Consider the following 13,391-nt stretch of genomic DNA (forward strand, 5'->3'; position numbering starts at 1 on the left):
CGTGAGGTGATCCTCCAACTTAAGTCTCCCATGTACACGGAAGCACACAAGCAACGCAAAGTTGTATACTAGGACAGGGCATTAGATCTTTTAGATTCTTTATATTACATAATCTATATAATACAAGCAGCAGCATCGTGTCCTGGCTCCATCGTAGACGCCCTCATTTCGGCATGCCACGATGACCTCTCTCCATTTGCCATTGACCCTTGGGTCATATGCTGCTTCGCGAACGGCTTTTTCATCGTGGCCGAGTGGAGATGTGTCTATTAGTGGGTGGCCGCCCACAGAATCCAATGCCATTATACCATTGCACAACCGGCCTATCCAGAGGCCGCCGTCTTTTAGTAAAACCCGAAACGCCATGCCGGTATAAACAAGCACAATCAAGAACCCAAAAAAGCACTCCAAAACAGGCAAATGAGCCTCACACTAACAACTGCGACACCCCATAACACCTCTTGCTTGGCAAATGCAATAGGGTATCAAAACAAGAGGCCCATTGGACAAAGGACATCCTTCGCCCTCGATAAACCCGCACCGACTGTCAAAGCAAAAAAAGGCTCTACATGGCGGATGCCTCCCGGCCACCACCAATGAGTTCGAAGACCTTATTCTGCACAGCGCTAGGATAGCCACGAGTACGCATCTCTGATACCACGGCCTGGGCCTGGTCACGCTGCTCGACGGCCAAGTAAGCCCGCGTCATAGCTTCGTAAGTGCTCGGCTCCCGCTTCTCACGAACCACGGCGTCATAGATGTCACGGGCCTTGCCAATGTTTTTCTGGGCAGCCCAACCATGAATCAGAGTGTTGGCAATGTAGGATGTCAGTTCAACTTGCTTCTCTCGCATCTGAGCAAGCAGAGGCTCGGTATCAGCAACTTGGTGGTTGGCAACCATGGACTCAAAGAGTGCCTGATATAAGCTTGCATTGACAGGCACCAATGACTCGCCAACGACAGAGTCGAAAAGCTTCTTGGCCCCATCCATATCGTGCAGCACACATCCGCGGGCGTGGATGAGTGACGAGTAGTGAACAGGTTCCGGTTGGCCGGAGGCGCGAATTGTCTCCAAGACCTTCTCAGCGGCGGCCATGTCGACGGGTTCCAAAGTAGCATGAGTATCAATCAGGAGCTTGAACGTGTGAGAAGTAGGGGATATGCCCTTGGCTTTCATGCGCTCGTAGTACGCCAGTACTTTGGTCTTGTCGCGCTTAGTGGTAAGAAAGAATTGCATCATGCCATTATATGGTGCAGGGCGAGCCTTGTAGTTGGGCATCGCCTCCATCTCATCGAACAGTTCCTCAGCAAACTTTTCGTCGCTAACACGGCATAAAGCGTTGACAATGGTTCCATACGTGACCGAAGTGGGCTTGATCCCTGAAGCCCTCATCTCGGCAAAATAGAACAAGCAATCGTCGATACGGCGAGCCTTGCCCAACTTGCCAATCAAAGCATTATAAAGGAAAGAGCTGGGCTCAACACCCTCAGACTTGGCCCTGTGAAATATTTGGACAGCTGCAGAAGCCTCGTCGAAAGTCCTGGTGGAGTCCTTCAAGGTCGTAATGTAGAGACCATAAGTATTTGCAGACGGGGCCGCGCCCATTTCCAAGAGCTCCTGGTGGTACTGCTCGGCGCGGCCACGGTCCCTCAGGGTTAAGCAAGCAGCGACCATGGCATCGAGAATAGAGAACCAGCCGTATCGAACAACAGCGTACTGCGCCACCAGAGGTATGTCGGTTCGAGCCATGGCGAAAATTTCGTGACAAAGGTCCATCTTGCCATCTCGAGCAGCAGCGGAAATCAGCTTGGCGTAGGTGATATAGCGAGGGTGGCGACCGGCACGGCGGATGTTGCGGAAACGTCCCAAAGCTTCGTTCCATTGAACGCCCTTGCGCCCGTGGCCACCTTCGAGGTCCTCAGCAATGAGAGCAGACCCCTTGAAATCCGTGCTGTGCGCATAGGGGTCGAAAGTGTCTTCAAAGCTGGCAACAGCAGGTGTTGCGGTCGACACAAACGGAGTGCCACTGTGAGTTTGAGACGCGACCTCACGAGGATCGGTTAGACCACGGCGTTCCATGTAGCAATGAATGAAATCGACGCCCTCATCAATTTCCTTGGCCGATTCAACCTCCGAGGCGCGAATTCTCCCAAACATCATCTCAGATTGAGCCAGACCCTCAGCGACCTGTCCGGAACCAATCAATGCCACGGCGTACATCACAGTGGGCTCAATGAGGTCAACAGTCGCCTTGACTTCGGGGTCACTGAGCGCATGCCAGTACTTGGTAGCGGAAGTGACGTCGCCACCTCGGATACTCATAGCCAAGAGTGCCGTTGCAGGTGCGACGAGGGCCTGCGGATCAGCGACGATATTGGCATACGCGTCAGTAGCGGTTACGTTGTCGTCATGGTCCGCTGCGACAGTGGCAATGCGAATCATGTCCTGGGACTGCGCCTCGGCTTCGACAGACTGAGCCCAATGGAAGGCCTCTTGGTAAATCCCTCGAGAGATGAAGCCCTTGACAAATCCAGTGCTGACCAACGCATCCTTGATATCTCTCGCACGAACGCCGTACTCCTTGACAATTTTCTCGAAAAATTTCATGGCCCTCTCGATCTTGTCCGAGATGACATAGGCGTTGATCACAGCCGCATATACCTCAGAGTCGACACGATCATGTAGAGTAGTTTCGCCGCCGTCTTGGGCAACAGCCAGGCTACGATACTCGTTGTAGCACTCAACGGCACTGACCAGGTCGCCACGCTCAGCGAAGGCACTGATCATGGTGGGGAAGGTGGAAGCAAACGGCACCGTCTTGGTGGACTCCATGTGCTCGAATAGTCTAAGCATGTCAGAGACACGGCCAGATTCAGCACAGGCACAGATTAACTGGTGATATGTCTCGGAGGAGTACATGGCAGTATCGCAATCCACCGACGAATCGAACAGCTTCATGGCAAGATCGAGTCTATCATCCTCACAAAGGATAGCATGTTCAAGCTCATGAGAAGCGAGCATGAACTTGCCAGGCTCGTCCATGCCACCGAATCGTTGACGCTTGTCCTCCAAGGCAACCTTCATCTTGGACACTTCGGCAGATCGAGAAGCTAGGAGTCCCACAAGGATATCGTATGTATCGCCGTCGGGAGATATTCGGCGACGGATCATGTCCGCGTAAACATCGAGTGCCTTGGATACAATTTCGATCTTCTTGCTGGGAATATGAATGGCAGCCACAAGCAGGGCATTATATGCGCTGGCGATTGGCTTCACGCCGGTAGCCAGCATGGCCTCAAACACAGCGGGGATCTCGGCATATCGCCCGGCTTGCGAGAGCTTGAATAGATGATCAGCGTAGGACTGCGACTGACGGTCGACATCGGGCGACGAGGTGCCAGCAACAGCGGGAGATTTGGATCTCCAACCAGCAGGTGTTCCGACTCTAGACAAAGGTATTGAAGAAGACTGTTCAACAGCAGGCGCATTCTCAGCAGCCTCCAAGAGTCTCCGCGCTTCAAGCTCTCTCTCAAGAGCAGCGTCAATGTGCGCAAGGGCAGCCTCATCTTCGGCAGAGATAGAAGACCGAGTTTCTGACTCCTCAGGAGGCTCTGACTCGGCGGCGACGACCGCATCTTTGCTTTGGAGGACAGTAGCGGCGCTGGGCTTCCATTCGATCTGTTTTGGAAACTCAAACTGCGTCCATTCCTTGTCAAGCTCGTCATTGACTTGGTGTTTCTGCAAGGCCTCAAAGTAGGCGTCTAACGGCAAATGAGTGTGCGCATTTTTGTGGTCGGAGACGCCTCCGCTGTCCTTGTGAAAAGTCGAATGAAACTGAAGGGCGGAGAGACCGAGTCGGCTGGTATGTCGGCGTCCAAAGACGGGGCGGTTCTGCGAGTTGAGAACGTGCGGATGAGTGGCAGCTACGAAAGACTGAGCGTAGCCATGTGTTGTGATGGATTTCGCGACTGTAGATCCCTGACGGATGAAATTCGAATACAGCGAAGAATAGATGGTGGGCATTTAGATTACACCTGATGGGGAAAAGACTGTGTGTGTTTTGTGTCAGTAGGAGAGACTTCCTTTGCCTCAACTTGGAGGAAGAGGGAGGTCAAGTTGTCAAGCTGTAGGGAAAAACCAGAACAACAGGTGTACGGTGCAGTTGATTGATGCTAGACGCCACAGGACGTGCGGCGGGATTCGCGTCACCAGGCAGAAGTGGTAGTACGTACGGGGAGATGAATTAAAATATGTCGATTGCAGGTTCATATGACAGATCTAGCCGTCAGACGAACGCGCGGTCCACGTGAAGGGGAGAATGCTAGAAATTTGGGGAGTGAATAAGGTTAAAGAAGGGATAGAATGCTACTACTAGCAAACCGAGGTGCAAAAAATTTCTCTGATGGTGCAGGCAAAAAATTCCCGGTATGAGTAATGAGGGGGGATGGGGAAAGGAAAATGGGCGCGGGTGACCAAGTGCGAGGTACGGAGTACCGTGTAGTTAATAAGGCAGCGAAAAGGAACGCAATGACGGGGTGATGGGATGTGGGGAACTGGGAAGGAGCGACCACTGGAGGAGGAAGGGACGCCGAAATGGAGCGCAATCGACGCGCCGGAGACTGCGGAAACTACGGAGACTACGGACTAACGGGATAGTATGACTATAACCATTGCCGTCATTCACTACGGAGTACTTGGCACTTTGCTACTAGCTGTGCTCCAGATTAAGTACTGAAGTAGGTAGGTACCGCACCTGCCACCAGTCGCCGTCTGACGTGGACGCTGTGCGTCTTGGGCGAGTACGTGTGCGATGTCGATTGATGGCATCGTCCATTTGAGCCCTTGTATCGAAAGCTTCCAGATTGTAGTGACTACTTACCAACCATTCGCTAGGAGAAGAGAGGAATAGTCCGCCGTACACTGTAGGGAGGGCAGTCCGGTGTCGATGGGCAAAAATCTTGGTATCGAGACTCGCCATGCCAAAAATCTGCAACACCCACATGATGTGCAGCGCCATTGTAGTAGTGCATCGTCGGGAAGAAACCGGCCTTCGTCGCATGCCAGTCCTTCCGACTCCATCTCATCTCGGTGGAAGAAGTCGGGACGCCTAGCTGCCGCCTGTCAGCCTGTCGGGGCGCACCCACCCGAGGCCCCACGATTGGGCGGACCAGTCACTCACTCGCAGGCACGAAAATCTCCCGCCAGCGCGCTCGGATGGGCCGGAGACGGGGCAAAGTCCCAACACTGTACGTAGTGGCGCCGTCAGTCCCCGAGCGACTGCAGGTCTTGGTCTCCAGTCCGTCAGCTGTCCAATTGGGCCATTCAGGAATCAACATTGAAACAATGAGATCCTACCAGGCACAATAACCAAGTCCATCATGCCAGTAGCCGTGTTTCAAAACCCAAGTCCGCACCATTTTGACAGCGTTGCCACGAGAATTTAAACAGACACAGCCTCGTGCCCGCCGTGACCATGTCCTTCTTGCATGTGTCAAGCTTTGCATTGAGTTGTTGCCATCCAAGTGGCCGTCCGCTTGAGCAGTCCATAGTTGACTTGCTCGACCCCCTGGTGGCGCGAGTGGACCCCACGCAGGTTATCGATAAAAGAGCTTCCCAAAAAAAATAAAAAAATGAATAGCCCCACCACCATCCATCAATACATGAGCAACAACAACGACAACTGGCGATTATGGCGGACGATGGTATGCTCTTGAACTTTGAGCTGGGCTCTGAGCCTCTCAAGACGCAGGTCAAATATAAAGGCGGCCGATGGCGAGACAGGAAGCGCGCTGAGAGGAGCGCAAACCTGAGGCACCCTCGTCCCTCCTCAGACCGACAGCAAAACGACGACGGCTTTAGATCGACAAAGCGGCAAAGAGTCCATGGCGACCCGTCGGCAAGTTATTCAAGTTACAGACCAGGCTCTCGGCCTGACCGGTCTGGCCACGATGCCGCCGCAAATGACGGTTCTACTCAGCACAAGTCAGACCCCACGGCCAAAGGCAGTCGCCAGGTTATATCACGCCTCTTTTCCTTCAATCCGGCTCAGACGACCGAAACTGCAAATCAAGAAGAATGGAAAGCGCCGCAGCCAACAAATGCGCCGCTCTCTAGCGTTGCCAATTTTGGTTCACTGACACTCTCTACTCGGCTTGTCGATGCCTTGGCCAAGATGAACCTGGAACGCCCTACTGCCATTCAACAAAAGGTCATTCCGCATCTGCTGTCTAGTAGCGGTGACGCCTTCGTACAAGCCGAAACCGGTTCCGGAAAGACGTTTTCTTATCTCCTCCCCATGCTGCATAGAGTTCTGATGCTCAGCAGCCAAGGCGACGGCAAGCAGATCCACCGAGACTCCGGTATTTTTGCAATCATCGTGTCACCTACCCGCGAGCTTGCGAAGCAAACACATGCCGTTCTCGAGCAGCTTATAAAACCATTTCCATGGCTTGTATCGAGCGCACTTACTGGTGGAGAGTCTAAAAAGGCCGAAAAGGCAAGGATTCGAAAAGGTGTCAACTTTCTGGTTGCCACACCTGGTCGCCTGGCTGATCACATCGACAACACAAAAGCTCTGGACATGGGTACTGTTCGCTGGCTTATTCTAGACGAAGGTGACCGGCTCATGGACCTGGGTTTTGAAAAAGATTTGCAGAAGACGATTAGCGCTCTTAATAAAGTATCCATCGTCAAAACCACAGGGGCGGGAACATCTCTTGAGAGCCTGCCCGAGAGACGAGTCACGGTACTGTGTTCAGCCACTATGAAGATGAACGTCCAAAAACTAGGAGAAATGAGTCTTGCTGATGCAACGTTTTTGGCCGCCGAAAATAGCGACGACGACGGCAAAATCAACGAGGACGTTGTTCACAAAGCCCCGGCCCAGCTACACCAAACATACATTGTTGTTCCCTCCAAGCTTCGCCTAGTCACGCTTACGTCGTATCTCAAATCGGTCTTTTCTAGGCGTGGACGGACCATGAAAGCTGTTGTCTTCATGTCATGCGCCGACACTGTTGATTTCCATTACGAAATGCTCCGCAACCCCAACGAAACAGACTTGCCAGCATCTGCACCAACGGACAAGGAGCTGATTGAGAAGACAGTTTCCAAGGCCGCATACATCACATCGCCCGCAAGCCCAAACGTCATTTTGCATAGGATGCATGGCTCACTATCTCAACCCATTCGGACAGCAACCCTTAAATCCTTCTCCGCCTGCAAGTCACCGTCTCTGCTCATCACCACCGACGTCTCATCTCGAGGCTTAGATATTCCCTCCGTCGAGCTGGTCATTGAGTACGATCCAGCATTCAGTTTCGCCGACCACATCCACCGCGTGGGGAGAACAGCCCGTGCCGGCAGGTCCGGCGACGCCACGCTCTTTCTCCTTCCCGGAAGCGAAGAAGGCTACATTGAGCTCCTCAAATCCTCGTCTCCTCCCTCTTCGCAATCATACGACAACATCCTCAGAACGGGCTTGATGGGCAAACTCGAGTTCCCTGTCGAAACCTCGGCCACCTCCGCAGACGGGCAATCATACCATGATAAGGCCGAGGCACTGCAACTTCATTTTGAGCAGCGCCTCCTACAAGACACCAAACGTCTGGAGCTTGCACGCAACGGTTTCAAGTCTCACATCAGAGCGTACGCAACGCACATCCGTGAAGAACGAGTCCACTTCGACATCACGCAGCTTCACCTGGGCCACGTCGCGAAAAGCTTCGGTCTGCGCGATCCGCCAGGCGGCATAGGCGCGGGTATCGATCGCAAAGCCAACAAGAAGAAGGGCCCGGCCAACTCCAAGGATCGCCACGTTTCCTGTAAGGACGACGACACATTATCAGTGGCTGTGGATCAGAAGCCAGCCAGGGATAGTATCAGGCAGAAGAGCATGCTATTGATGAGTAATACCGCAGATGAGTTCAACATTGGTTAAGGATCGCCTTTTAAAGTAGGGGCGCATAGCAAGGTCGACTTTCACATGTAAACACATCATTTTGACTTGGGCATCGTCATAGCGAATAGCGTACAATGATGTCTTGTTTCTCGTTTTCGCTTCTTCATAGTATATCTAGCATCTACATGAGATTCCTCTCTAACCACCTGCCCCGAGGAAACTAGTCAACTAGTAAATCAACTAATTACCTGCCATTCGGGCGGGACGTTGGGGCTTTCGCCATCATGCATGCCAAGCCACCGCCCGCATGACGTCAGGATTATCACGCTGTCTAGAAAAAAAACCTGTTTACGCGTATAATCGAGCACTACTGAGCAGAGTATAAATGTTGATATTGTCTCAGTTGGCCCCGCCTGGGCCGCCGGTTGAAGCAAAATACAAAACAAAAGAACCGGCCGGATCCGTCAGCCTATACCAGAAAGGAAACCATATCCCAACGTCCGAGTTTATAACCAAGCAAAGCATCATGGCCGACCAACAAGCCACCAGCGCAGTCAACAATGCAGCCGGCAATGTTTCCGACCAGGCCAATACGGCTGGTGACCAGGCCAAGGGCGGACTTGGATTCGTGACCAGCACGCTTGGCAACACGGTTGGTGGCGTCACGCGAACAGTTGGGGGCGTCACGGGCGCCGCGACCAAGGGAGTGGGAGACACGGTCAACAGCGTGGGCGGCGACACACTCAGACCTGTAGGCGATGGGGTTTCTTCTCTCGGAGGCGGTCTTGCGGGTGGGATCAACAGTGTCGCGGGGGGGGTTGAGGATGCCGGTAACTTGAACAAGAAGCAGTGATGTAATGGATATGGTAGGGCACGGATGAGTTAATCATAACTTGGTGTTTTTCCCCCCTATGAACCTGACCTGACGTATCTCCACGTCATTTTTTTCGTGAATGAACAAATGATACAGTTCTATACCTGTTTCCTTTCCTTGCCGTCAACTTTTGAAAGCGCATGCCCCCACACTCCATGAGGATTTCGTGTCAAACTATTTCAAAATCGATCCGTCCGGGTCATCCCTGACAAGAGTCGTGAGCGTCTTCGGCGGACCAGGGAACAGAAGGAGCAGCGCTCCGTTCCAGGGCTCCGGGGCAGCTTCTGTGCATGGTTGCTTAGACCTGCTCGGCGCCCCAGCCTGCATCGGCCTCGCGCATGTTGCTAGGCGGCTCGATCGAGGGGATGAATTCGAGAGCAACGTAGCCGACACCGAAAATGCAGACAATCCCACCGGCAATATTGGGGAGGACCCCTTTGCCGAAGAGGAGACCACCAAGGAGGATATAGACTAAACATTTGCGTCAGATCCACTTCGGTCACCGTCACGTCTCGACAATTTTCCCACTTACAGATGCCTCTTCCGATGAAGGAGAACAGGAAGTTGGCGTATCGAGATACCTGAGGAGGGATCTGGAACTCTGAAATTTGTTAACTGCGATATCGAAGACGACTCGACGTCACTGGACACTTACCTAGGAGGGCAATAGCGAGACCGAAAACGATCATATAAGCCCCTAGGATAATCGCTTGCCTGTCCTCATCTCATCAGCCTACGTTACCCCCAGATAGCCTTTGGTGAAATTGCTTCCGCCGAGGGGGCCCGCGCCAGCAATCGCAGGCGTTGACAGAAACCGCCTCGGAATCAATGGAAGCCTTGTTGAATGACGAGCACGTACAGCTGGAAGTTGAAAATCTGGGCGATACCACCTAGAACGGTGATGACCGCAACGACCAAGTTCACGATCCGGCTACATATCGAAATCACGCTAACGTCAGTGGCTGTCGAAATCGAAAGGGCCATGCGCTCCTTGCCATGCGACACATACAAGATGTCAGAGAGCTCCATGGTGAATAAGGGATATACGGTCGTTCCTATAGCCTCCAAGACGATGCAAAGCCCAGAGACGAGTATGATACTAGCGGCGGGGGCGCTGTCGGTATGGATTCAGGCAGCGAGCGGCGAGGGCTGGAGCAATCGGCTGCGTGTCGCAAAAAGGGGGTCGTGTGGTGGTTGCAGAGACGGGTTGGGACTGAAGCGACGTTGACGTAGTTACCAGCCGAAGCATCCAACCACGATCGAGGGGCGGCACGATGCCGGATTGGAAAAGTGGGACGGTCCGCGATGGACGAGTCGAGTGGTTCGGTCCCTCACCGCCTGCCGGCTCTGAGCTGGGGCAGGCGCGGGCGGCAGGCCTGAGCTTCAAGAAATTCTGCCGCTCTGACGACAATCCAGCTCGAAATTACAAGAACTGCTGGGCCGTCGAGGCAAACTGACGGTCGAGATTCTTTGATTCCATGGCTACCACGGTATCTTAATTGCAGCCGTTGGCAGACTCGCTGGGCGCTTGAATCCGCCTCAGCGGGCTTATTTGACCAAACTACCACCCAGTCGGCAGTAATTCAACATGCTCATTCTGTCCTTGTGTCGGAGGACATCTCCTCCCCACAGGATATTGGCGCAGACTTTGGAGCATGGTGTGGCATTCAAGTCCATAGCGCTCGGCCGACGCACTGTCCATGGCCGAGTTGTACCACAGCAAGATGCTCAAGTACAAAACATCCGCAATATTGGTATAATTGCTCATGTCGATGCCGTACGTTGTGCCATGGGTAGTTTCTCTCGGCAATGACTGGCTGATTATGAAGGACAGGGGAAAACAACAACCACAGAGCGCATGCTCTATTACAGCGGTATCACGCAGAGAGTTGGAGGCAAGTCGTGACACAGACACTGGGTGCCGTTCACGGCGCCGAATGAAGAAAACTTCATCAACTAACTCTGTTCTGTAGATGTTGATGCTGGAAACACTGTGACTGACTTTCTGGAATTGGAGAGGGAGCGAGGTATCACGATCCAGTCAGCCGCCATCACCTTCACTTGGCCGAAAGCTGAGAATTGCGCTCCTGGCACGCATCCCAAGACGGTCAACTTGATCGACACCCCTGGCCACCAGGATTTTAGGTTCGAAGTCGATCGATGTCTTCCCATTCTTGATGGTGCCGTCTGCATCATTGATTCGGTCAAGGGTGTCGAAGCCCACACAGAACGGGTCTGGGGCTCAGCGCAAGAATTCAGGATCCCTCGCCTTGTATATTGCAACAAGCTGGACCGTGAAGGCGCATCTTTGAAAAAGGCAGTGTTGGAAATCGGTACCAGGCTAAAGGGCTGGCCTCTCGTGTGCCAAGTCCCGTGGTGGGAAAAGGAAATGTTCGTCGGCGTGATAGACATCATCAGTGGCATCGGCTACAGATGGAAGTCGGAACGCGAGAAGACTCAATACGGACCAGACGACTTGAAGGAGAAGCTTTCTACTTCAAATCCGGAACTATTAGCTGAAATCCAGCTAGCCAGGCAACGTCTAATCGAAGGTCTTGCTGATTTCGACGATGCGATCATGGACGAGTTCCTTGCTGAAAACCTCGACATTCCGAATTCAATGCTGAAGCAGGCCATCCGGCGTGCCATTCGAAACGGGGACGGACGGGTCATTCCGGTCTTCGCCGGCTCTAGCTTCCGCCACATCGGTGTCGAGCCCTTGATGGACGCCATTACCGATTACTTGCCAAGTCCAGCGGAACGACCAGATGCAGAAGTGCGAGCCGGGTCTTGCACACAGGGGCTTTACAGTCTTTTGGATAGCAAGGGCAAAAAGGCGGGGGCAAATATTGCCTCTGTAGCGTCCATCTTCAAGGTCGTCAGTCATCCAAAGGAAGGCGTCATCAGCTTCGTCCGAGTCTACCACGGCACCTTGACTCGTAATGCTGGGAGTTTCAATACCAGCCTCAACACCCAGGAGCGTCCCATGGGGATCCTTCAGATATCAGCATCCAAAACACAGGATGTGCAGGAGCTCACAGTCGGGCAAATCGGCGCCCTGCGAGGCCTCAAGAAATCTCGAACTGGAGATACGTTGGTTACTACTGTGGGCGGCAAACCAGTTCCAGAGCATCTTCGCCGTTTGCAGATTCGACCTCCTGAAATTCCACCCCCGGTAGCATTTCTACAGGTGGAACCATACGGCAACGTCGCCGCCCAGGAGCTACAGACGGTGCTAGAAAATGCGTCCAGAGAGGATCCAAGCCTTAGATGGAGCCGAGACCCAAAGACGGATCAGTTCACAATCCAGGGAATGGGAAAGCTTCACCTGGATGTGTCTCTTTACAACATGAGGCAGAAGCATAAGATCGACGCCGAGTTTGGTCAAATCGAGGTTGATTACAAGGAAAACGTGACTCAACCTACCAGGCCAATGTACACGGTCTTTGATAGACCAGTCGCCAGCAAACAGGGTAAAGCTGCCTGTACTGTGATATTACAGCCCATTGACGCAGATAACCGAAATACGCTGCTGGAGTCCGGTATTGGGATAGACGGCAATATTTATGAGATTGAAGTTGCCCAGTCCCAGGAGTCATGTGCCTTGCCATTTGACGTGGAGGAGGCTCGACATCAGCTTCTCAACGGAGCCATTGCTGGGTTGGCGCGAGGTCCTCGCAGGGCTTCACCACTCCACAGCTGCCATGTCAAAGTCAGTCTTGACACCGTTGACGGCTCGTTCGAGACGCCTACAGGTGGACACTTCAGCAGCGTGGCCAGAACGGCGGTGCAAAATGCGCTCCGAGACGCCTTCGACAAGCAGCAGATCGGGGTGCTGGAGCCCATCATGCTGACACACATTACTTGTCCAGAAGCGACGGCTGGGATCGTGCAGCATGACCTTGCTGCAGGCGCCGGCGGTCAAGTCCTTGAAGTCAAGGACAGGTCTGCTGAATCCGTGGGCGACGACTTGATTGACGTGTCCAAGATTTACGCGCCACCCGATCCTTACGACTCGGTCATGACATCTTTGAGGGGCAAGAAGACGACGGACAGGATGGTCGAGATTGTAGCCAAGGTACCATACAAGGAAATGCTGGACTATGACGACCGCCTGCGGAGCAAGACGGCTGGGCGGCACTCCATGACCATGTCTTTCGACTCGTTTGCAAGGGTGGTTGGACACAGGGAAAAGTTGTTGTGAGCTTCCCTGAGACGTGTATGCAGCACGTCTCTACGTTTGCATTTGCATGAAGCATAATTCAACTTCTGCATCATGCATACCGCATGAAGCCTTTAACCCTCCTGGTACCAATGGGAAACTCCCGAAAAGCTATATGGTAATCGGGCTCCTTTCGTTGCCGGCGCCAACACCGACAGCAATGGCACAACTGGGTCGGTCTTGACAGGAACCGCGTCTGCATCATCGTCCGTTTGGCCTCGGGATTGAATGGCCCGACGGTGGCTGTTCTGGCTTGCCCTGCCAGATCGATCCGCGGGCTGGCCTGGGCCGCGTTGACAGCGAGGATGCTGCTGTCGGTGCTGGTGGTCCCTCTTTCTGTGTTGTCAGCGTTGCCAAGGGCAGCTATGCCACGATTGCCATCTTTGAGCATCTG

General features: G+C 53.3%; 5 protein-coding genes across 5 annotated transcripts; 3 read left to right on the top strand and 2 right to left on the bottom strand.

The window, feature by feature from the left end:
* Positions 1-565: 565 nt before the first annotated feature.
* MAM_03860 (pentatricopeptide repeat protein) lies at positions 566-4,024 on the bottom strand (the record flags this gene model as incomplete). Its single annotated transcript, XM_040822659.1, has 1 exon — positions 566-4,024. The coding sequence occupies one exon, from the start codon at positions 4,022-4,024 to the stop codon at positions 566-568; it is 3,459 nt and encodes a 1,152-aa protein (XP_040679165.1).
* A 1,666-nt stretch (positions 4,025-5,690) lies between these two features.
* Positions 5,691-7,940, top strand: MAM_03861 (DEAD-like helicase; the record flags this gene model as incomplete). The annotated part of the gene is made up of 1 exon (XM_040822660.1): positions 5,691-7,940. The coding sequence occupies one exon, from the start codon at positions 5,691-5,693 to the stop codon at positions 7,938-7,940; it is 2,250 nt and encodes a 749-aa protein (XP_040679166.1).
* Positions 7,941-8,427: 487 nt separating this feature from the next.
* Positions 8,428-8,754, top strand: MAM_03862 (uncharacterized protein; the record flags this gene model as incomplete). Its single annotated transcript, XM_040822661.1, has 1 exon — positions 8,428-8,754. One exon carries the CDS (start codon positions 8,428-8,430, stop codon positions 8,752-8,754), a length of 327 nt encoding a protein of 108 aa, XP_040679167.1.
* A 319-nt stretch (positions 8,755-9,073) lies between these two features.
* Positions 9,074-9,804, bottom strand: MAM_03863 (Golgi apparatus membrane protein TVP15; the record flags this gene model as incomplete). Its single annotated transcript, XM_040822662.1, has 4 exons — positions 9,074-9,246; positions 9,308-9,376; positions 9,431-9,489; positions 9,635-9,804. 4 exons carry the CDS (start codon positions 9,802-9,804, stop codon positions 9,074-9,076), a joined length of 471 nt encoding a protein of 156 aa, XP_040679168.1.
* A 559-nt stretch (positions 9,805-10,363) lies between these two features.
* Positions 10,364-12,979, top strand: MAM_03864 (Protein synthesis factor, GTP-binding protein; the record flags this gene model as incomplete). The annotated part of the gene is made up of 3 exons (XM_040822663.1): positions 10,364-10,552; positions 10,610-10,649; positions 10,749-12,979. The coding sequence occupies 3 exons, from the start codon at positions 10,364-10,366 to the stop codon at positions 12,977-12,979; spliced, it is 2,460 nt and encodes an 819-aa protein (XP_040679169.1).
* Positions 12,980-13,391: the final 412 nt, after the last annotated feature.

Source organism: Metarhizium album (assembly GCF_000804445.1).
Source record: "Metarhizium album ARSEF 1941 chromosome Unknown scaffold_8, whole genome shotgun sequence".
In the NCBI taxonomy this organism is placed as follows: domain Eukaryota; kingdom Fungi; phylum Ascomycota; class Sordariomycetes; order Hypocreales; family Clavicipitaceae; genus Metarhizium; species Metarhizium album.